The 22,729-nt window shown below is 37.5% G+C and overlaps 1 protein-coding gene across 1 annotated transcript in view; it reads right to left on the reverse strand.

Annotated features, from left to right (window-relative positions):
- The window catches only part of LOC140228940 (protocadherin-15-like), a 51,213-nt gene extending 28,799 nt beyond the window's left edge, over positions 1 to 22,414 (reverse strand). Inside the window, exons 1-14 of the mRNA XM_072309204.1 lie at positions 22,275 to 22,414; positions 11,941 to 11,988; positions 11,289 to 11,384; positions 10,589 to 10,699; positions 10,014 to 10,124; positions 8,763 to 8,906; positions 8,141 to 8,243; positions 7,276 to 7,388; positions 6,421 to 6,621; positions 4,745 to 4,894; positions 3,831 to 4,019; positions 1,510 to 1,712; positions 671 to 806; positions 31 to 116 (exon numbers count right to left, since the gene is read on the reverse strand). Of these exons, the coding sequence (XP_072165305.1) occupies positions 31 to 116; positions 671 to 806; positions 1,510 to 1,712; positions 3,831 to 4,019; positions 4,745 to 4,894; positions 6,421 to 6,621; positions 7,276 to 7,388; positions 8,141 to 8,243; positions 8,763 to 8,906; positions 10,014 to 10,124; positions 10,589 to 10,699; positions 11,289 to 11,384; positions 11,941 to 11,967 (1,670 nt within the window). The 5' untranslated portion in view covers positions 11,968 to 11,988; positions 22,275 to 22,414. The remainder of the gene's footprint in view (positions 1 to 30; positions 117 to 670; positions 807 to 1,509; positions 1,713 to 3,830; positions 4,020 to 4,744; positions 4,895 to 6,420; positions 6,622 to 7,275; positions 7,389 to 8,140; positions 8,244 to 8,762; positions 8,907 to 10,013; positions 10,125 to 10,588; positions 10,700 to 11,288; positions 11,385 to 11,940; positions 11,989 to 22,274) is intronic.
- Positions 22,415 to 22,729: the final 315 nt, after the last annotated feature.

Genomic DNA, 22,729 nt, shown 5'->3' on the forward strand with positions numbered 1-22,729 from the left:
AAACATCTTTCGATGATGGTCAATACTTACGTGGTATCGTCTTCAATCATGAAGGTATCACCTGTGTTGCCTGCCACGATGCTGTATCTTACCAGGTCCAAGTCAGGGTCGCTGGCCTGCCAAGTGAAGGCAGATAATATAACAATGATGATGATTAGCCATCCATGAAATACCACAGTATTTTCATTAAAGGTTCCACAGTAGTTCAATTATGATGATAATCTTGTTCAGAATGACTCTAGAAATACCTGTGTCACAGTCAACGTATCAAATAAGTTATTTTGCTTTCAATAAGGTGAAATTTGGGTTCAGCCACACTCAAATTTTTCTATTATGTTCTCTAACAACATAAGTTGATATTGCAGATTGATATAAATCTATACAATGCATCTTCTTTGACCCACAGATTTTACTTTCATATTTTAAAAAGGCATCTAGCAACATGCCTTACTCAATGTACTTTGTCAGAGTTAAGATTATGCTGCCAAAATTCTGTGTAACAGCAAGCTTCTTTTCAACACTGATGTAATATAATTTGAAAAATATAGTGTCACAAGCCTTATATTCACTCTAATCCCCTAAACTCAATAGAACACCATAAGCTGTGTTTACTTAAGTTATGTATGCCACCTTGGTACTTTGTAAGCTCTCCATGACACATAAAACATACCACAACGGATATGACAAGGGCGTCAGCAGGTAGATTCTCAAAAGCGGTGGTGGAGTAGCCTCCCGGTGAAGAGAACTCTGGAGGACTGTTGTCCATTGCTGGTACGACTATGATGTCCACATAGACCAGAGGAGTTCTGTGGGCCGACAAAGAGGGCAGCAAACTTTAATCCACTGCAAGAGAGGCTCAAGCATTAGCTATGAATCAAGTGGATCTTCACATATGTCATATTATATTTTGCATCATTATCATTAGTTCATTTCTTGAAGAAGAGAGGTTTTCAGCAACACCACGTGAATGTAATCCTTGAAAGGACTGTTGTCTGGCAAAAGAAGACCCTAGAATGAGGGGAGTGGAGGAGGGAAGCGACACAGGAAGTCATTAAGTGTAAAGATGAAAAATACTGACACTCAAAGGGCAGCGGAGAGCTGAAAGGTGAGGATGCGCTAATGGAGACAAGAGAATGGGAGACGGGGACAGTTGTAAGGGAAAAATAGAGTGAGAATCAGGGGGGTGTTTCATCAACGCTTGTCCGCGCCGACAACTGTCGCCGCTGACCAATTTCAGCAAAATCCTTGGTTTTGATTGGCTGAGATGCTCTGGTCACTGACTGTTACTATGGAGATTCAAGTTGTCAGCGCCGACAAACGTTGATGAAACATCCCCCAGGTAAAGGGTTTGGAAGTCGGTGGGAGGACAGAGAAGAACCACAAAGGAGGAAGGAGAGGGAGTAGAAAGTTGGACAATCATGGAGGTAAGAGAGTGACGTGATGAAGATGTGAAATTCTCTTTATCATCTTCTTTACAATGGTGATCTTCAGAAGGGTCGCCACGGTTACCTCCTGTTTGGGTCATCCGCATCCGTTGCTTGGAGAGAGATGATGAAAAAATCGGAATTCACAATCGTCCCAGCATTAATGAGACGGATGACCACATCATCACCCTCTCTGATCACTGAGAAGATGGCGCTGGCTTCACTGGTGACAAACTCATACTCTACGACTGGTGGATTAGATGAAATGTCTGCATCAAGAACAGTAATCTAATAATGGCCAAAAAGAAAGAAGCACACAACTCTGGTGAAACATTTCATTGGTTGGATAGATAGATCGATAGATAGATTGATTAGATTTAAAAAAAAAAACGCATCTATTTATCTATCTGTCTGTAGATCCATCTTTCTGTGTATCCATCATCTGTGTATCAGTATTTTCACCATTTTGAATGTTTGTCTCATCTGTCTGTCCATCTGTCAATCTATTAATTTATCCAATATGCCTATCTATCAATCTAATGTATCAATTTCTTTATCTGTGGTAAATTGAGCAAAGAAAATGGGATTCCATCGAGATACGAACCTGAGACCTCCGGATGCTAGTTCTGAATGCTATCCCGATGGAATCCCATTTTCTTTGCTCAATTTTCCACCAATAGATAGTATTAATTCTGATCAGTTTTTCTGTTTTGCATTTGTTACATACTCAAAAAGCTGCATCACTTCGGTGATCCCTCGCATTTATCCCCAAATTGAATTATCCTTCAGGTTTATGCCAGGTTCAAGTGTGTACGTGTGTGTCACACACAAACACACTGCTACAGCTTCTGACCATTCGAGCATTGAGAATTTAGGGTTTCTTGGACGGACACTGAACTAGGGCTTTCTATAGCTCAGTCGGTAGAGCATCGGGCTAGCATCAGGAGGTCTCGGGTTCGTATCCTGATGGAATCCCATTTTCTTTGCTCAATTTTCCACAGATTAAAAAATTAATACATTAGATTGATAGATAGGTAAATCAGATAAATTAACAGATAGAAAAGATGAGATAAACATTCAAAAAGGTGAAAAAACTGATACACAACTCTAGACAGAAAGATGGATCTACAGACAGATAGATAAATAGACAGATAGATAGATGCATCATACATACATACACACATACATAGATGGACATTCGTTTATTTGTCAATTCTTTTGTGACAGAAATAAATGAATATCGACTTCATCATACACCTACACCTCATAAGAACTACATGAAACCACAAAAAATATTAAATTCATTAATAGGCCTACTGTACTGTATGCAGAATGTATCAAAATTGCAAATACAAGACATCAATCACCCCACTGCTGAAGAGACAAGGGGCCGGATGCATAAATGCTAGCAATTGCTTGTGCTAGCCTTTTACTCGAATCCGTATGCATAAAAACAAGCAATTGCTTGCGAGTAGAAGATTTTGGTGGCAAGCACAAGCAATTGCTTGCTGCCCACAAGCAATTGCTTAGAGACCAAGCATTTGTTTAAAAAAGTATGCATAATACATTTCGCTAGTTCTTGCTAGCAATTGCTTATGATTTTCCAAGCCCTGTAAAATGAGCTTGAGCTTTTGCTTAAATGGGACGTTCCCTTTTAAGTATCATTTTCATATTCATGAAAAAAAGACCACACTTGTGCAGGAGTGGTATAAATCTACAAGAAATTACTCCTAAGTAGTGTAAGAAACTTTTTTGTTTCAACAACGGGAATGTCCAGTGGTTAGCATGCAAAATGTGATGAAAAACAGGTAGGATGTCTGACTTCGGTGGAGAGCAAGGAGACCTCTCTCCACGTGCAATCTGGCAGATCCGGGCAACTGTAAACAGTGATGGAAATCAGTCAGTACGTGTGTGTGTATAGCTATGTATGCGCTTCTGTGTGTGCATTTATGAGCAGGAAATGTTTCCGCACACACATGCCCTTTCAAATACATGTTGTCACACTCGCCTTTGTTCTTGTGTTTGCACATGCGTGACGTCCTTTTTGTTAAAAACGCAAGCAATTGCTTGTGCGGGATAAGTAAAAGGTATAAGCACAAGCAAAAGGTTATGCATATGGATTTAAGCAATATTGCTTGAGCTAGACCTTTTGCTAGACGAGCTTGTGCTTTTGCTTAAAGCAATTGCTTGTTTTATGCATTCGGCCCAAGGTATTTGACTTAGATACCAGTCAGATGTGGTAGGATGTCTTTGAGATCTTTTATTTTCAAGGTGATAACTGATTTAGTATTTGAGGGTAATAAACTGGAATGCACATGCATTTAACACTTTCATGAATAAAATGCTGAGATATGTCTTCCTGATATATTATCATGATTTGTGAAGTCATCACTCTGCTATACACACCGCAATCACAGTGAAGTTACTCTCAGCATTCTCCCTCAGAGCAACTTTGTAGCGATTCACGTCGTCTCCAGAAGTGAACTGGTTGGGCACAAACTGCGGGGTATTTTCATTCCTGTCCAAGATGGTGATGTAGATGGACAGACTCTCACTGACCAGTCCCAGCACGGTATTGTTCTCCTTAGCAACAACCTACACAGGTGGGACCACACACAGATTAAGGAGATTAGCTGTGTCATTACTATTGGCAACCTGGTTACATGCAATGCCAATGAGGAGCTCATCCTGTGTTCATTACACAGATAATACACATTAGTGAAGACATTAAGTAAGAGTCATATAACAAAGCTACCTTGGAACAGTCGTTTGGTCTGTTTCGAAGATGCCTAGTGCGGGAAATTATCAAACCCAAAACTTGAAGAACTTGTCATTAAACATAAATCACATATGACCTGTTTCTATGGAAGCTTGCTGAAACTGCTTACATTAATTCTCTGATTATATATTTGTTCAAAATTTTGGACTCTAAGCTTTCCAACTATGGAAAACTTGCCTCACTTAAATTTAGATACTGCAGACATGTAATTTTGATATATTCTACCATGATGGTGAAGCTAATAACCTCTGTCACATTGTTTCAGACAGGGTGCTAAAAAAATAGTTGTGTTCTAAAGCCTAATTCGCAGTCATTCCCACACAACATCCAAAACTGTTACTTATTTCAAGAGTTCACCATTCTTTACTTCATTGAGGCCCACGCTCAATGATTTAAAAAGATTTCAATTTAGAAGTATCAATGACCTTGTGAGAAAATATGCTGTTTTGAGAAGCTCAGTCAAAAGACATTCGACATCCAATCCACTCTCTATGTGTGAGTTTGTTTGCTTGTTTTGAAGAGGTACAGAGAGATTCCTTACAGATATTGTGTAGTTGCTTCTCTCTTCAGCATCAAGAGGTAGAGTTGCCCCATTACTGAGAACGAGATACCCTCTGTCTTCTCCGATGCTTTCCAGGACAAAGGTATTGGTGGTGTCTGATGTGTAGTACTGGAGCTGGGGAGTTTCATCCTGCATTAGCATGGAAAGAAGGATACAACGTTATGATAATGATTTCAATATACAACTCCTGGAGATTATTGATTCATCATCAATTATTTATCATTTTCAAAAGCATTTCATCACTGGGCTGTCAAGACCATGTATCTCAAATTTTGGTGAAAATGACTCTTTTTTGCATTAATGGTCAGATAATCAGTTAAGTGATGTCCTGTCTGAATCCTAGCTGTCTTACCAAAAAAAATGAAGCCACAGCGGCATATCAAAGGAAAGGCTCTTCCATTTGATATAGTGCTTTGGCTGCTATGTTTTTTTGCTCTCCTGAGCATTTGACATTTTGTAGATATGAGGTCTTGTCGCCCATGCGACAATTTTTCAAGACCGGTGACGTGGCTCAGTCGGTAGAGTGTCTGCCTCCAGGGGGGTGTTTCATCAACGTTTGTCGGCGCTGACAACTTGAATCACCATAGTAACAGTCAGTGACCAGAGCATCTCAGCCAATCAAAACCAAGTATTTTGCTGAAATTGGTCAGCGCCAACAACTGTCGGCACTGACAAGCGTTGATGAAACACCCCCCAGATCTGAAGGACCCCGGTTCGATTTGCAAGTCTCATTGAGGAATGTTGTGTGTACCAGTAATCATTCCATCCTGTCTAGTAAAGACGCAAAATGCTCTGTACCTCACAAAGGACTTACAAATAAAAATGGAGGTCCCGTGTGTGAAAGAGTCACAACTCATGCAAGTTAAAGATCCCACTTCATTCATTCATCACAAAGAGCAGGGTGCCCCTCCCGGTGAAATGGTCCCCTTTCCCACCCACACAAAAAAATGAGCAAGAGATTCCCGCCCTTCATGGTTCGCCGCAAGTGGCTAGCAATAGTCAGCAAATGGTATAGACCAGGCACATTGTGCCATATGCTTGAATGAATAAATCATTTTCGATAATAAAACCAATTACATACACAGCTAACAGAAAACAAACCTTCAGCTCTAGCTTGCCTCTTTTGTGCAGAGCTTCTAACAAGTAGGATTTGACCAAACTATTGTTTATGATGACTTGTGATTATCAAATAGTAACAAGAATCAGCAGCTGGCTTGACAGGAGAAAAAATGCAACATTTTAATCACATCTTACTTTATCATATATGTGAGATTAAAATGGACAACATCCTAATGTCTTTGTGAGATTAGATGTGAAGTGATTTGTTTCTGTTTCATTTTTTTATAAAATAAATTTGTATTTATTGTATTATATAGACCTCTTGCACAGAAAGTTGTTGTCACCATCATATCATACAAAGTATTGAAGAGGAGCAAATTGCATAGGTTCAAGTGGAACTGACATCAGCTAATTAAGTTATCACTTGCAACAATTATTTGGCATTTAAAATACCAATGGATTGTTTAATCTCTTTGAATATGATAACAAGATGATTTCTGCAAACAGAATTGAGTCAGAAAATAATTAGGGAATCTCTTCATCATCTCAAGTGCTTGGAATGGTATATATAGAAGAGACAACACTGGATTACTTACAGGTTCCAAATCAGGATCGGTAGCTTGAATAACGAGAGGTACTGTTTGAGCGACATCCGCAAAGACTTGAGTGCCAACGGGCGAGTTTTCGTAAATGTAGCCATACATGGCGATGACGGGAAGGAATGTGGGAGGCTGGGAGTTGATTTCTAAGATGTCAATGATGACTGTTGCCCTGGCAACACTGGCACCTTTGCTTGCCTTGAGGGAGACAAAGAGCAGAGAATACCATGAATCATGATGAAAAAGAAAGATTTGTTTCATGAAAGACGAGTAAACTTTTACAGAACGAGAGTATCAAAAAGAGCCAACCAATATTACTACACCTACAATATGTATCTCACAAAGGCTAATAAAAAAAAAAATCTTCCAAAGAAGAAACAAAATATTACAGAAAAAATTTGCATGTTCTTTCATCATGCACACCATTTCTTGTCATGTACCTACAAAGAAAGCAGACTCTTGAGGCATTGTAGAAAAACATCTGTAAGACCATCTGCCTATTGGGTGATACACAGAAACAGCCCTGTATTATAAACATAATTATTATGAACCTGAATTCTACTCCAATGTGAGCATTGCATGTGAATAAAGCCAATAATGTAAGGCAAGAAATGTGCACAATTAAACTTGTGAACCAGTCTAGTTAATTCTGAAATAATGATATGTACTGCACTATGCATTTTTTTCTATAACACGAAAGAAATTTGACACAGTCCTAACTCAAGAGATTCAACAACAGATCAACTAACAGTGCTGATGGTATACAAACACAGTTCAAACACATTTTATCATTTCAAACTGATAAAGGCACCATACATGTGCACTACATCACCATTTCAATCTAGAACTTACGGTGACTTCCATAACAAAGAGATCATATTCTGAGTGACGAACAGGTTGAAGGAGCGTAACTAAAGCATTCACTGGGTCTATCGCAAAGTACGACATATAGTTTGTAGGAGATCCTGGAATGAAATATAAGAAAGTAGACAGTTAATAATCACAAAATCTGTACACCAAAATACAAGCTTGGATATACTGCTGTCTTCTTGGCTAAATTAGAGACTGATAAAAGAGAGATACATAAGAATATTGAAGTAGTGTCACTCACTAGGTTTGTTCTTCTTCTATCTAACACTCACAGGGATGCACTTATTTTTATTCACAGTAATGTTTCTGTTTTATTATTCTTCATCCCAACCACAATACTGACATAATATATTCTACTTCTATTCTTTGGCTTTAGCTCTTTCTGCACTTAACAAAATAAACATGAATCTTAGAAATCTTCAATAAAATACTTAAATGTCTAATAAGAGCTGAATGTATCTGTCAAACATGGCATATGATACTTTGTAGAGTGAAATTAATCCCCCTATCTGAATTACATACAACATGTTCAAAATCATGTATTTATCTATATCAAGATGGGTCTTTCATAACAAAAACTTCTTTCATTATCAAAGCCTTTTTAACACATACAGTCATAAAGTACTGGGTAATGTAGCTCCATCTAAACCAGTGTCAATGAAAAAACTATTATTGTTTTTCCTCATTTCTGCTGCAAAAGTGTAATGGTGTGGCACATACTTGCAAGTATCTTATGGGCAAGTTCACTGAGAATCTGGCTATACTATAATAGGACTCACATAGCTAAAAGAAATCTTAAAGACAGACACACAGGGGCAAGTAGCATCAAAATAAGTGTGATTTGTACCTGCTGTAAAGGAGTAGACTATAGGCTGTGGGTTTTCCCCTCCACCTGCTACATTTACTGCTTGGATTGGTCCTGGGTCAAAATCTATCGGTTCAGATCTCGGCTGTTGGCACAAAAGGGAAAAAATGGCAAATCAGGATTTATGACAAAAATATCTCAGATTAACTCTAACACTAATATCTGTTCAGAGCAGATTTATAGACATGCCACTGTAATCTCAACGCATGGAACAATGCATCTATTTGTGTGAATGATTGAAAAAAAAAAAGGAGGCAGCATGCATGAACGACATTAAAATCTATTTAGCATCATTTTCCACTTGAAATCTAAAGGCGTAAAGCATGAGAATAAAGTTGAGTTTACAAAATTCTGATTGGCATGTCTGCATTAATATGCGAAGGGTTGATATAATATATCAAAATCACAACATTACTGTAGAAATGACCCAAGTCTAAGCATTTTTTTTTTATTTTCATTTGCACTAACTTCCACAAATAACTTCATGACCAAATATAAGCTTGACTTAAGTTAAGTAGTCAAATAGCTTTTCTTCATTAATACAAAAAATTACTTTACATTCATTGAAAATTTCAAATTTTACACAGTTTAAAAGGCTACTGACCGTCTTTTCTTGTATGGTGGCTTGATATTGCACATCATTGCATGTAGTGACATTGCAGGGCCTGAACTGAGGAGCACCGTCATCGATGTTTACTACATTGATTGTCAGTGTCGTCGTCGTCGATCTCGGAGATTGTCCATTGTCCTGGGATGAGAGAGTCAATGAAAAGAGGAAAATCTGTTCGCTTGGTTTTTTGTTTTTTGTTTTTTGTTTTTGTTTTATTTATTTTTTTTTTTAAGAGTGTAGAAGCTTGTACGTGTATGTCTGCATTGAAGGTCTGTGACACAATCTATCACTCATTAGTATCACTACATACACACTCATTCAGTGATTAAAAGAGAAAACTGACAATAAGAACAAGGAATGTGAGAGACACAAACATGATATATTTCAGTTTTGCTCTTACATTGTATAAGTTGTGCCTTATTCCGATAGTCATATCCTCATTTTATCTTTATTTTTTTTTCTGAACAGCACTGAGCATGCTTATTGAATTCATATCAATGAAACTGTCAAATGAACATGTGAATTAACTCAATGAATATAACTGAAACCAGCTTTGTTTTTCGGTACTGTATTTACAGCACTGGATCGTCATTTAACTACACTGTACATCAATTAATGACTGATTTTCCATGTGATATTGCTCTATATTTTGAAAGCAATTACTGAAACCTAATCCTCCACCTGCTGTTCAGCATCTTTTTCATTATACATGTAAAGACTGCAAGAAATTAGGGTAAGTGCAAAATCCTCTAAAATTTTATCAGTTGTGTTTCCTGAAAATGTGTTGCACGTTTGCAACAGCCACCCGAAAAAGAAAAAAATGAATAAATAAATAATATAAACTGTGATTTTGGTTCCACAAACTCTGTGTCATTATTCTACATGTCATCACTCAATCATGCATGACTCAGGAGTAGCCCATTTGGTCTTGGAATAAAAACACAGTTGCTTTCATTATTTTTATCATACGAACATCATTGACTGGGTTATAGAAAGTTGCTATTCAACTTACGACAAACATGAAATAGAATAGCAGCTACATTGTAAGCAGGCCATCACGATGTATGATGAAAAATGTATAAAGAAGAAATCCTCTACTGTTTGAGCACTAAATATAATGGAAAAGAAGCAACGCATTTGGCATCTAAGCACATCCTGCATTATAACACTGAGAACCATTGCATTGGATTGTAAATAGAATTACACATTACAACGTTTCCAAGGCAAAGACGTGCTTTATCTTACCCTCGCTTCAAGACCAAGGACAAACTGCGTTCTTGTTTCATAATCGAGACTCTGCAGTAACCACACTTCTCCTCTTCCTGAACTTGGTATTCCAAAAAAGGTGCTTGCTTCCTGCATGACGGTACAAATTTGTAACAAAAAGGAATGGAAATAAAGACATTAAGGAGAGAAATTACATATCTTGTAACAATAGACTCCACCAGAAGGAAACTGAATCAATTTAGGTTAAGATGAGACTTCAAAATGCTATTCAATATTCTCTTGCAATACCGTGACAAGACCTTGCAAACAAACTGCAGAAAGAATATTTTCAAAGTTATCTAAATTCAAATGCAATAAAGACATGTTAAAGACACACTCGTAATATTTCAACAGGATGCAATTTGCCTAACAGTTCACAAATCTCAGCTTACAACTGAAAACTACTACAACAATATCTCAACGGGTTACAATTTGCCTTATTCTATGTACAGTTCACAAATCTCAGCTTACAACTGAAAACTACTATGTAGGAAAGGTTACTTGCAGGAATGAAAAATGATAAAACAAACCAAAAACAGAGCACAAAATCTCACCGGATCATTAGGATTTTCGATGACTCGGAAGAGTATCTGACCATTGCGACCATCACCGTCGTTATCATCAGCTCTGATGTCAGAAAACACTATTGAGTCTACAGGGGCATTCTGCAATAAAGAAACATTTCAGCTGTGCTGTTACTCGTGGCAGATCCTCATGTTAACTCTTTATGTGCCTTGAATAATGATTGGCACAGAACACCCCATAGCACTGTCACACTGTTAGCATGGGAAGGGTTAATCCGTTACATGCTTTGAGTGCTGATTGGCACGTAAAACCTCTACTGTTGTACACAATGTCCAAAGTCCCTGGCACAAAACGGGTTAACACTTATTTTTTTCTTCCTCAGGAGAGTTCTTTTAGGTTAATTATCATTTTGATTAGCTGAACATTTACTGAGGAAAGATTTTATTTCTAACTTCAGTAATCATACGAAATTAGAAAGAAAAAATGTCAAGAAGTATAGAAACTAGAAAATTTCATTGCTATTATATATTACAGCTCTTTTGACAAAAGTCCTGATTTGTCTATGTTCTAACTGCATACTGCTTGATTTAAAGTACTATTATTACGAAAAGAAAACATGCTAATCTGAACTGAACTGGTCTGAGCAACTGCTGTAAATGAAAAGCATTTGTTGCATGGAAAATAATCTTATTTGCTAGATAGACCTGACCGGTCTGATTCTGTACTTGCCTCTGGTACAGAAACGGTGTATGGCGCGCCAATGAAATATGGCGTGTTGTCATTTGCATCCACTATCGTAATGAATATATCATAAGACCACACGATCTGGGGGAAAACCAATGGAGACATAGAAAAATTGCACATATTTACATCACAGCTAAGATCGAGTTTTCACTGTACTCACAATTTGAATAAAGATCATGTGATCAAATCACATCTTATTTTGTATGAAGGCTTTCATGAATGCACAATACAATATCAAATTTCATCAACACGGTCAATTCTCTATAACTTAGACCTATGAATAAATGGACAACTTATAACTACATTGTAAGTGACTATATATACTACTCACTGATGAAATACATAGTGGTGTTAAACTAAACTTTTAACAGGAAAACTGCTTAAAAGAATGCGGAGAAGATTCAGTAGCGTAACATCACAATATATTATATTTCTCATGTCACATTGTATGTCTGTAAAACGGTACTTTCATCACTCTCAAAGAAAAATACAATTATATGATAAGTTACTTTGTTTCCAAATATTTTTTCATAACTACAACTGAAAAAGACGAAACTTATTCTAGTTATGGTTTTTTTATGTTTCCATAAACTTTCATTTTGTTCTTCAGAACAATACAGAGTGAAGATTTACTTACATCTGTGTGTTGGCAAGTAATGGACATCTCAATTGTATTTGAGCCAGACTGGAAGAAAAAAAAAAAGGAAGAACATTTGAATTCACTTCTACATCAATTGCCAGAGGCACGATTGGCAGAAACACATCAATCTAAACAATTAATCTGATCTGATCTGATCCAAGAAAGAATATGTGGTGCACCGTGAAGCCTTCTACTACTAAACGTTCTACAGCCATGGAAACTTTCCTGGATTTTAATCTCATCTGATATCATACGCTGTGACATTATACCCCATGATACAACAGAATCATATGCAATAAGAAATCAATACAGTAGAACCTGTGTGTTGTGAATACACACAACTAAAGAAAGGTTGCTCAGACAGGTGATTTAACTGTATCACACATCTTTATGCAGAACTCTCACATACAGTGCAACATAACAAAATGTGCATCCATAAGGCTGTGGGATTTTATGCATTGCAATATATCTGAAATAAATTCCTGCAAATGAAAATGAGCTATTTGCAGTTGCCCTTATTCTGGGTTAACAATATTGTGCTTCCTTGAATAAAACAGGGCCACAATGAGAGATGCAGAACTCTGGCAGAAATTTCATTTCAGATACTAGTACAGCTCAGCATTGTAGGCATACTTATGGACACACAATACACAGTATGCACTTGTGTTTAATCAAGGAGGTTCGAGAAATGGAGTCACAACAGTCTTATTCGCTTTGATCCCATGCTCGAAGCCGCCACTCAAAAATATTTGAAGTATGTGTCAAACTGGATCTGCCGCTCAGATGCGAAGACAACTGACTCGTGTCTCATTGCATAATCACCAGCCACTTTCCAAGGAAGATATTCATGTCTTTGTGATGGTAATCACTTTTCGCTATCCCTACTTACAAACGATGGGTGGTAGACAATGGTAAAGGCACGGGGGTGCGCGAATAGAAATTGCTCAAATATTGCTGAAACAGATATCAAAATTACTCGACTATACGAGTCTGTATGCTAATCTGACATATTAATTTATAAAGAACTATACTTGAAGATGATACCATATCAGTTTCATTTGGCGGAAATAAGGAGAAAAGTGATAAAACCGGCTTTCCATGAGGGTAAAATTTCAAACACTTTCACAAAATACAGCTCAGATTTACACTTTTGCACATAGTTTCGAACGGAATTGACTTTTGTTTTATATGCTTTATCATTAGGTGAAATTTCATTGCATTTGATATACAATGAGCAGCATATACCCGATATTATGTTAGCGTTAACAATGAATCTTCAGATTGCTCAGAAAGATGCCGGCTTCAAACATCGAACATCAAAGGCACAAATGCACCTGTGGAATTCTTTTGTCCATCCATAGAAAACTGACAGCTGATTGAATAATTATAGTCAGTTGTAACTCCATCTCTCGAACCTCCTTGGTTTAATACTGAAGATTGTATGTCACAGCAAAGTGACAGATATCCATTTCTATGTGTGAATAAAATAATGAATATTTCTACTAAATATGTTGTTTATCATCTCATCCATTTAAAGCGGGGTTCCCACTATCACGATTGGCGCCACGATTGAAACCGTGGTCTTAATCGTGCAGCAATCGTGGTGATCTTATCAGATCGCATTAGCTTGTATCAGATCTTGAGGTCAATCGTGGCCATCGCGTTAATCGTAGAAAATTTTTGGATGGTTCAAAAATTTTCTACGATTAACACAATTAATTTTTGATCATGATCATCGCAACAGATTGTCTTGGATCGTATCAAAACGCAACAAATCTTATCTAATCGTGCTTCTTAATCGTGTTGATCGAGATCGACTTTTTCACTTTCTTTCTGCTTATTTTGCACATTTGCCCTTATTTTACTCGCAAATCGTATATATTTTGTATTCCGCGAGGTTGAATAAGGGAGGGGTGGCACAATGAAATACAAAATAACAACACCACTGAAACATCCATCAGAAGCAGAATGTTTCACATACCCCACAAAGTAACTTTTACGACTTTTGAAAAGTGACCATTGTCGTGGATGTACGGTCACTCGTGCATAACTATGAAGATCACTGTCATTATTTTTCCCAAGTTAGTCAATAAGTGTAGCAATACCCCTGCGAAATAATTTTGCTTATAAGATAAGACTTTTTTTTTTTGGTTAAAAAGAGACATTATTTTAGGGGAGTTACCTTTCTTTTGTGTGATAAACATGGCGGCTTTGTATAGTGTCCTGCACGCTCTTTCTACCCCGACAAATTGCTGAATTTCTGCTGTTGATGACATCCTTGCGATCTTGGGAGTGTTCACATACCGGTAAAAAAGGTGACATTTTTCATTTGTTCAGTCTGTAATTTTACGAATCCCTATTAACTGACGAATTCACTAGAGTTGTTGTTACGCGACAAATGTGTCTTCGGTGAAAACAGCTCGCCCAGTCCGACGTATTGCGTCTTGTGTTACTGTGGGAGCCAGTATTCGGGTCCAGTATGGAGCTGCGTGATCGCTCCGCCGGCGGCGCTGGCGGCAGTAGGGATAAAGCAAAGCCACGACATATGAGCGCAGGCAATGTAGCGGACGATTCTGACTTCGAATCATATGTCAGACAGGCACTTAGATCCATTTTAGATGGCCAGGAATCAATGAAGCAGTGTATCCAGGAACTTAAAACTACACAAGCTGAGCTGAAAGACTCGATTAACTTCGAAGCAGCAAGAACCGATGAAGTTGAGAAAAAAGTAAAGGCTCTCACAAAGAACATGTCTGCATGCATGAAAAAAATTGACAATCTGCAGGTCGTCAATAACAACCTAGAGCGTCACTCTCGCAGATGTAACCTGCTTCTCTGCAACCATGGCCCAGAGAAAAAGGATGAGATCCCTGCCGCAATAGTCAACAGTGTCTTGAAAGGCGAGCTAGGCATTGATGCAAAGGTGGAAGTAGCCCACAGAGTTGGAAAAAGAAGGAGTGATGGGGCTGCCAGACCTATCATCTTCAAAGTCGGCTCAATCGAGGTGAGAGATAGGATCCTACGGGCCAAAGGCAAACTTCGTGAGGCAAAGTCTCAGTTGTACATCAAGCAGGATGAGACCTTGGCTGATCGTAAAGCGAAGCAGCAACTGAAGTCTGTAGCTTCTGAGGCCTTCAAAGCAGGAAAGAAAACGTTCTTCCGGCACGACAAACTTTTCATTGACGGAGTAGAATACAAGAAGCCAAACGCTGGCCCCCAAGCGGAAGTGGAAGGAGCCACCAAGGAGATAGCGTAGGATAGCGATGGCTCTTGTCAGTTAAACATCGGCTGCTGGAATGTTGGTGGTTGGTCTGATTCATGTTCTTTGAGAAAAACTATTGTAGCGAAGTGTGATTTTGATATTATTTGTTTGGTGGAAACTCATCTTGTTGAAAGTCAAACAATTCAAGTCAGCAACTACATTTGGTTTGGGCATAACCGGTTACAATTGCACAAAAATGCAAGGAAAGGATCTGGAGGAGTCGGCTGCTTGATACATCGTCGTGTGCTTCAGTATTACTCTGTTAAATGTTTGGAGAAATTATATGAGGGGATATTATGGCTGCAGCTGAAAGACAAGCAAGGAAAGGATATGTTTTATATATGCGTCTGTTACTTACCCCCAGAAAACTCAAGCAGAGGGGGACATGGTGAAGAATTTTTTGATAAGCTACTTTCTGGAGTATACAAATATAAAGATTGCGGTAAAATTCAAATCTGTGGAGATTTTAATGCGAGAACTGGAGATTTATCAGATATTATTGAAGGCATAGATTGCATTAGACAAAGAAAGACTATTGACTTTGAAACAAACTCTCAAGGAAGATCATTTATGGATTTTTGTGTTTCGTCAAATTTGTGCTGCCTAAATGGTAGATATACAAATGATAATTTTACTTGTGTATCTTATAAAGGAAGGTCAGTTGTGGATTACTGTATCGTACCCTACCATGATTTGAACCTATACTCCAATTTTTATGTTCTGCTCGTTGCAGAGTTAATTGACAAACATTCTATTCCAGTGTTAAGTTCAATTCCTGACCATTCTATTCTATGCTGGTCACTCGACAGAAATCCTTCAGGTGATAGAGCCAAATCCACAGAGCCTGTTAATTTTAGTCCTCAAAATCTGTCTAAACTGTATCATTTAAATGATATAAATGATAGATTTATGTGTGATGAGGAAAGTAAAAATGCAATAGATTCTCTTTTTAGAAGATTAGCAGATGGTGCACCATCACAAGAGCATTTGGATGAAGTATATGGCGAATTTGAAAAAGTTCTGCAAAATGCAGTACACAGGCATTGTAGGAAAAAGAAAACCAATAGACCTGTAAAAGGTCTCCCTCACACTCCTAAAGCATGGTGGGATGAAAATCTCCAATCCTTGTGGAATAGAGTGAAATGTAAACAAAGAGAATGGTTGAAATGTAAAAATGCTTATGATAGAAAGATGAAGTCTGATGATTATAAAGTTGTACATAGAATTTTTGATAAAGCTGTACGTCAAGCAAAAAGAGCATATCAGCATAGAAAAATTAATGCACTGGATGCTATGGTTAATAAAGACTCTAGTAGTTTTTGGAAGGAGATAGGGAAGATTGGCTCAGATGAAAGTAACAGGTGTCATAAAATTCCTATGGAGGTAGTCAATAGTGATGGAGAAATAACTGAGAATTTTGATATTGTATTGAGTAAATGGCAAAATGATTTCTCCTCTCTTTTTACGGATAATGATGCTGGTTTTGACGATGTTTTTCTGTTTGGTATAAAAAAGAAATTATTGGAGTTGGAATTAAATGTTCAGGAAATTGATTCACGGGGAGATGATCTGAATCATCCTATTGGTTTATCAGAGGTAACTTCAGCAGTAAACAGAGCAAAATTAGATAAAGCAGCAGGAATAGATGGCTTTATTGCTGAGGTAGTAAAAAATAAAGTTTCTATTCAGTTCCTGCATGCTTTATACTCTTTTTGTTTTGAACATGGTATTTCCCCTCAGATATGGCAAAAAGGTATTATTCATCCAATTCTTAAACCTGGTATGGATGAACGTGAACCTTTAAGTTACAGAGGTATCACATTGATATCTGTGATTTGTAAGATTTATTGTGATATCTTAAAAGAAAGATTGATTAATTTCCTTGAAAAAGAATGTGTTATTAATGAGGAACAGAACGGGTTCCGAAAGAAAAGGAGTTGTCTTGAGCATTTATATAGCCTTTATTCTATCATTGAAAACAGAAAGCTGTGTAAAAAAGATACTTTTGTTTGCTTTATTGATGCAAAAAAAGCATTTGACCGTGTTAACAGGATTTTGTTATGGTACAAGCTGAGGTCTATTGGTGTTCATGGCAAGTTGTATAACTCCATAAAGGCTCTTTATCAAGATACCAAATGTACTGTAAATGTGAATGGTAACTTTACTGATTTTTTTAATGTAGATCTAGGGGTAAAACAAGGTTGTCTTTTGTCCCCAGTCCTGTTTAATATTTTCATTAATGATATAGTTGATTGTGTGAGGCTGTGTAACAGAGGTATCCAGGTGTTAGATACAAACATTGATATGCTTATGTATGCAGATGACATTGTGGTAATTGCTGACAATGAAAGTGATCTTCAGTTGAAGCTTGAAGTATATGTCTGTGGGCTCAGAAGTGGAGGATCGAATTTAATACTTTAAAAACTCAAATTGTACATTTCAGGAGAAAAGCCCAAGCGAAAACCACATCTTTATTTCATTGTAATGGTCAAAAGCTTGATATTGTTGACTCATATAAATATCTTGGATTGTGGTTTCATGATGAATTTTTAAGTTTACAAAAAGGAACCAAGATATTGGCTCAATCTGCAACTAGAGCCCTTGGAGTGGTTATTAGTAAATTTAAATTGATCGGTGGTTCTCTGTTTATGACGTATAAAAAATTGTATGATGCTATGATTTTGCCCATATTGCAATATGCAAGCGGTATTTGGGGCTTAGAAGAATATTCAGCCATTAATAGTGTTTTTTATAGAGCATGTCGTTTCTACCTTGGAGTGGGGAAATATACCCCTAATGATGCAGTTATGGGTGATATGGGTTGGGATCCCCCTTTTTATTATCAGTGTCAATCAATTGCTAGGCTTTGGTGTAACCTGAGTAAGTATACTAGTGACCGTTACCCTGGAAAAATTTTCTTGTGGTCAAAGTCCCTGGCAAATAATGGTATTAAGAATTGGTGTTATAAGGTTAAACAATTATTTGCAAAATTGCAGTGTATGCATGTTGAACCATTGGCTGAGCTTGTTAGTACACATAATTTTGTGAGCACCGTATCCAAAGCATGTAAATTATTTGTTGAAAATAAGTGGAAATGTTCACTGTTTGATGATAAAAGGAGAGTTCCCCAATCCAGAAACAAACTCAGAACATATCGTAATTTTAAACATTCTATGAATACTTCTAATTATGTTATGCAGTGTCAGAATAGATCTAACAGGCGAGCATTAGCTCTGTTTAGAAGTGGTTGTGCCCCTATTGCCCTTGAAACCGGACGTTATAAAAATGTCCCACACGATGAAAGATTTTGTATAATCTGTAATTCTGGGGATGTAGAAGACGAGTTTCATTGTTTTATGATTTGTTCGGCATATGATGATTTCAGATCACAATTATTCAGTATTATATCAGAAAGAGATCCCACCTTCCCTCAGCTACCTATTTACCAACAATTCCTTTTTTTAATGTCATCAGAGTCACTGTGCTGTCAAGTAGCCAGTTTTGCCAACCTTATTTTAACGTGCCGTAACAATTTATTATATTCCCACAGCTGAATATCTCTTTTATGTATTATTTAGCCCACCATATTCTCTCTTTTGTTATGTTAAATTATTTTTTATTGTCTGTATGTCCTACATGACTCATTTGTATATTTTGTATTATATATAATGTTTGATGTACACATGTATCACTCATAGGCCTTTTTAGGCCGGCCGTCCGTGTGACGGGTGTGATTTTTAAAGAATAAACTACTACTACTACTACTACTACTTTGTGTATGTATGTCGGTTTTGTTAAACACTGTTAAATAAAACAATAAATCAACCCAAACCAACCAAACTTTCAATACCTCATGAGATAATGACATTTTGAAATAGAAATGCATATGATACATACTATGCGAACATGAAATCAAACACACAAGCTATGCTATCAGTTCGGTCAATGAGCGTATATAACACATTGTGTAAGCATTCAAAAAGATCCCATCCTCTTTTTTAGCTTCAATTTCATCATGTTTTCTTCATGTATTTCAAAGGAAGGGAAAACATTTGTCTTGATTTTTTTTTATCTGGAGAAGATGGGGCAATGTGTATTCGGTTTTTGTTTTGCTTTGTTTTGTTTTTTTTTGGGGGGGAAGGGTGAGCACGTCGATTCAATGATCTATTAATTTCTTTAGGTTAACTTAGAGGAGGGACTATCTGAGGCTGTGGCTGGCCTAGGTGATGCTTTCTATCTGATGATAACGTAATCGTCATTCGCAATACTGCAAAGGTCACGTTCTCATCATCCTCAATCTGTCATCCCTTGCCATCATCAATGGTTGTGGATAGTAGCCTAATCACTCTGCAGAAGTTGAGGAAACAATGAAATCCATCGTCAGCCGGACTATAATATTCCCATTCGGGTCCAATCGCACCTTAAATGGGGGTCGCTTTTGATCCCGATCGTGAAAGATATCGTATCTTATCTCAACAGCCCGCATTGGTTCGCGGTATTCGTATTGGAACGTATCAGAGCATAGCTGAACGCACCAAATCGGGGATCCCGATCGTAATGATGGTGGTAGATCGGAACCAATCATGGACTAAATCGGGACAATCCTATTGGATCGTATTTGAACGGGAGACCACATCGTGACAGATCGTATTGCTTGAAATAGACCAATCGTGACCATATCGCATCTAAGCGAACAAACACGCATTGACTCGCATAACCTCGTATCCAAACGTGAAATTTCAGACGAGTTCAATGAAACTTCCACGATCAGTTACGAATGTCCAATCGTGGCGTTCGTAATAGATCGCGCGATAGTGGGAACCCCGCTTAGTGGATCAAAACATTTGATTATGTTTATGTGCACCCAGTACATGCCTGCATTGTGCTTGCTTTGTTGATATGATATCATTGAAATAGAAGTTACATCACCAATGTGGTTTACACTCACAGACTGGGTATGAGAGAGCGAGAAAGAAATATATCGTTGCTGGGGCGACAAAACCTCATATCTGAAATTTTGGTGAAAATGACTTTTTTTGATTAATGGTCAGATAATCAGATAAGTGATGTTTTGTCCACATCCTAGCTGTTTTACCCCAAAAATAAAGCCATCACGGCATGTCAAAGGAAAGACTCTCCCATTTGTTATAGTGCTTTAGCTGCCATGTTTTTTTGCTCTCCTGAACATTTGACAACTTGCAGATACAAGGTCTTGTCGCCCCAGCGATGATATATATATAGAGAGATAGAAATATACATGGATAGATTAGATTGATAGATAGATAGATAGATAGATAGATAGATAGATAGGTAGATAGATAGACAGATAGATAGACAGCTAGATAGAGAAAAAATCATAGATGCAGAGAGAGATACAGACATAGAAAGAAACTAGAAATATCGCTTTGGCGACTGGTATGCCTCCGCCATAATGCATGATTTTCCCAATAGGTCTAGATACAATGTAGTACATGTGGACACTGTGTGATTACATTTTCACAAAATTGGCAAAATATTGGAATGACAAGTTTGTCACAAATGTGTTGAATGTTCACCTTCCTTGACGTAGGTTTAATTGGATGAATAGGAGAGCATGTATCTAGGGATTTAAGGACTTTAACTTGACTTTGACCCATTCATACATTTAGGCATTGAGTAATTTTCAAGGTACAGGTGTGGAGAAAAAGTGCAATTTCTGAATTGAATAGTAAATTGTTACCATTTTCATCTGGCCCTTGACCCTAAAATTCATAAGATAATTACTTTCAGGTAGAACATGCATAATATGTACTAAGTTTCAAGGTAACTTGAGTCACTTCCGAGATATGGAGGAAAAAGTTAGTTCAGCACTTTCACTTGATCTTTGACCTTTGACCTTTGAGGCAAAAAGAGAAAAAAAAAACTTTCCAGAGAATTTCTATTAGGTTACACATGCATACACCAAGTGTAAAAAAATAACCCTGCTGGCATTGCATAAATATGAGGGTAATAGTAAAATTTTGAAGTCTTGCACTTGACCTTTGACCCCTGGCCTTTGACCCCATGAACCCTACATTCTCTAGATAATCACTTCCAGTCAGTACATGTATATACTATGTTCCATGAAGATACCTTGAACAATTTTCCAAGGTACGGAGAAAAAAAAGAAGTTTTAATATTTTACTTGACCTTCTGACCTTTGACCTTTGACCTCATGACCCAAACTTTCACCAGAGAATCTTAATTGGGTAATACATGTATACACTAAGTTTCAAGAAAATATCTTCAGGCATTCAATAGATATGGTGGAAATAGTGAAATTTTATGTATTTGACCCTGACCTTTTGACCTTTGACCTTTGACCTCATGATCCAAACTTTCACCAGAGCATCTTAATTGGGTAATACATGTATACACTAAGTTTCAAGAAAATCTCTTCAGGCATTCAATAGATATGGTGGAAATAGTGAAATTTTATGTATTTGACCCTGACCTTTTGACCTTTGACCTCATGACCCAAACTTTCACCAGAGAATCTTAATTGGGTAATACATGTATACACTAAGTTTCAAGAAAATATCTTCAGGCATTCAATAGATATGGTGGAAAATAGTGAAATTTTATGTATTTGACCTTGACCTTTTGACCTTTGACCTTGAGCATGTGCACCCAAAAGTTGACAGGCACAACTTCACCCCCTAATACACATACATGCCAAGTTTCATGAGGATACCTCATACACATACATGCCAAGTTTCATGAGGATACCTCAACAGATTTCGATAGTTACCTTGTCCACAAAATTCATTACGGACGGACGGAAGGACGGACGGACGGACGGAAGGACGGACGGACGGACAACCCGAAAACATAATGCCTCCGGCACCACTTCGTGGCGGAGGCATAAAAAGACCAAAGAAGACAGACAATAATTAAATCAACTGCTACGTTATGATCTATTTATTCACTATAGCCCCTTCAGTGTTTGCACTGCTGTTCAACGGCCCTGCCATTTTCATGCAATTCCAGGTTGAAATAGCAAAAAAATAAATGAACAAAAACAGAACAAAACAAAGTTGTACAAACTCACATCAGCATTAACAGGTTGGGCCAGGGATAGTCTGAGTGTTGAAGGGTCAAAGGTCACAAAGCTGCTAGGCTGTGTGACAATCAGTGTGAGAGGTGTGGGATCTGACGCTGGGGCTGGCCGAATGGGAAGGAAACCAATCACACCACCTGAAATTAAACGAATACAAACAAACAAAATAAATTAGTGTATGAGGCTCATGCTAACTGGTAGATCCATGTGAGAGGTAGATTACATGATATTATTTGCTTGTTTCATTTTCATTCTCTATCTGGCAAGATGTCTGGGTAGCCCATACACAGCTGCACTAGTGGTCTTCCGAAGTACATGTGTCCAGCCATGTACTTGGGATAGAGCATTTCACCACATAATGCACCCTGATCTTAGCGATCAATTGATGAAGCAAGATCTTTTATATATATGTGGGTTGCACTCTTTCACACATGGAACCTTCATTA

This window comes from Diadema setosum, chromosome 5 (assembly GCF_964275005.1).
Source record: "Diadema setosum chromosome 5, eeDiaSeto1, whole genome shotgun sequence".
Lineage (NCBI taxonomy): Eukaryota > Metazoa > Echinodermata > Echinoidea > Diadematoida > Diadematidae > Diadema > Diadema setosum.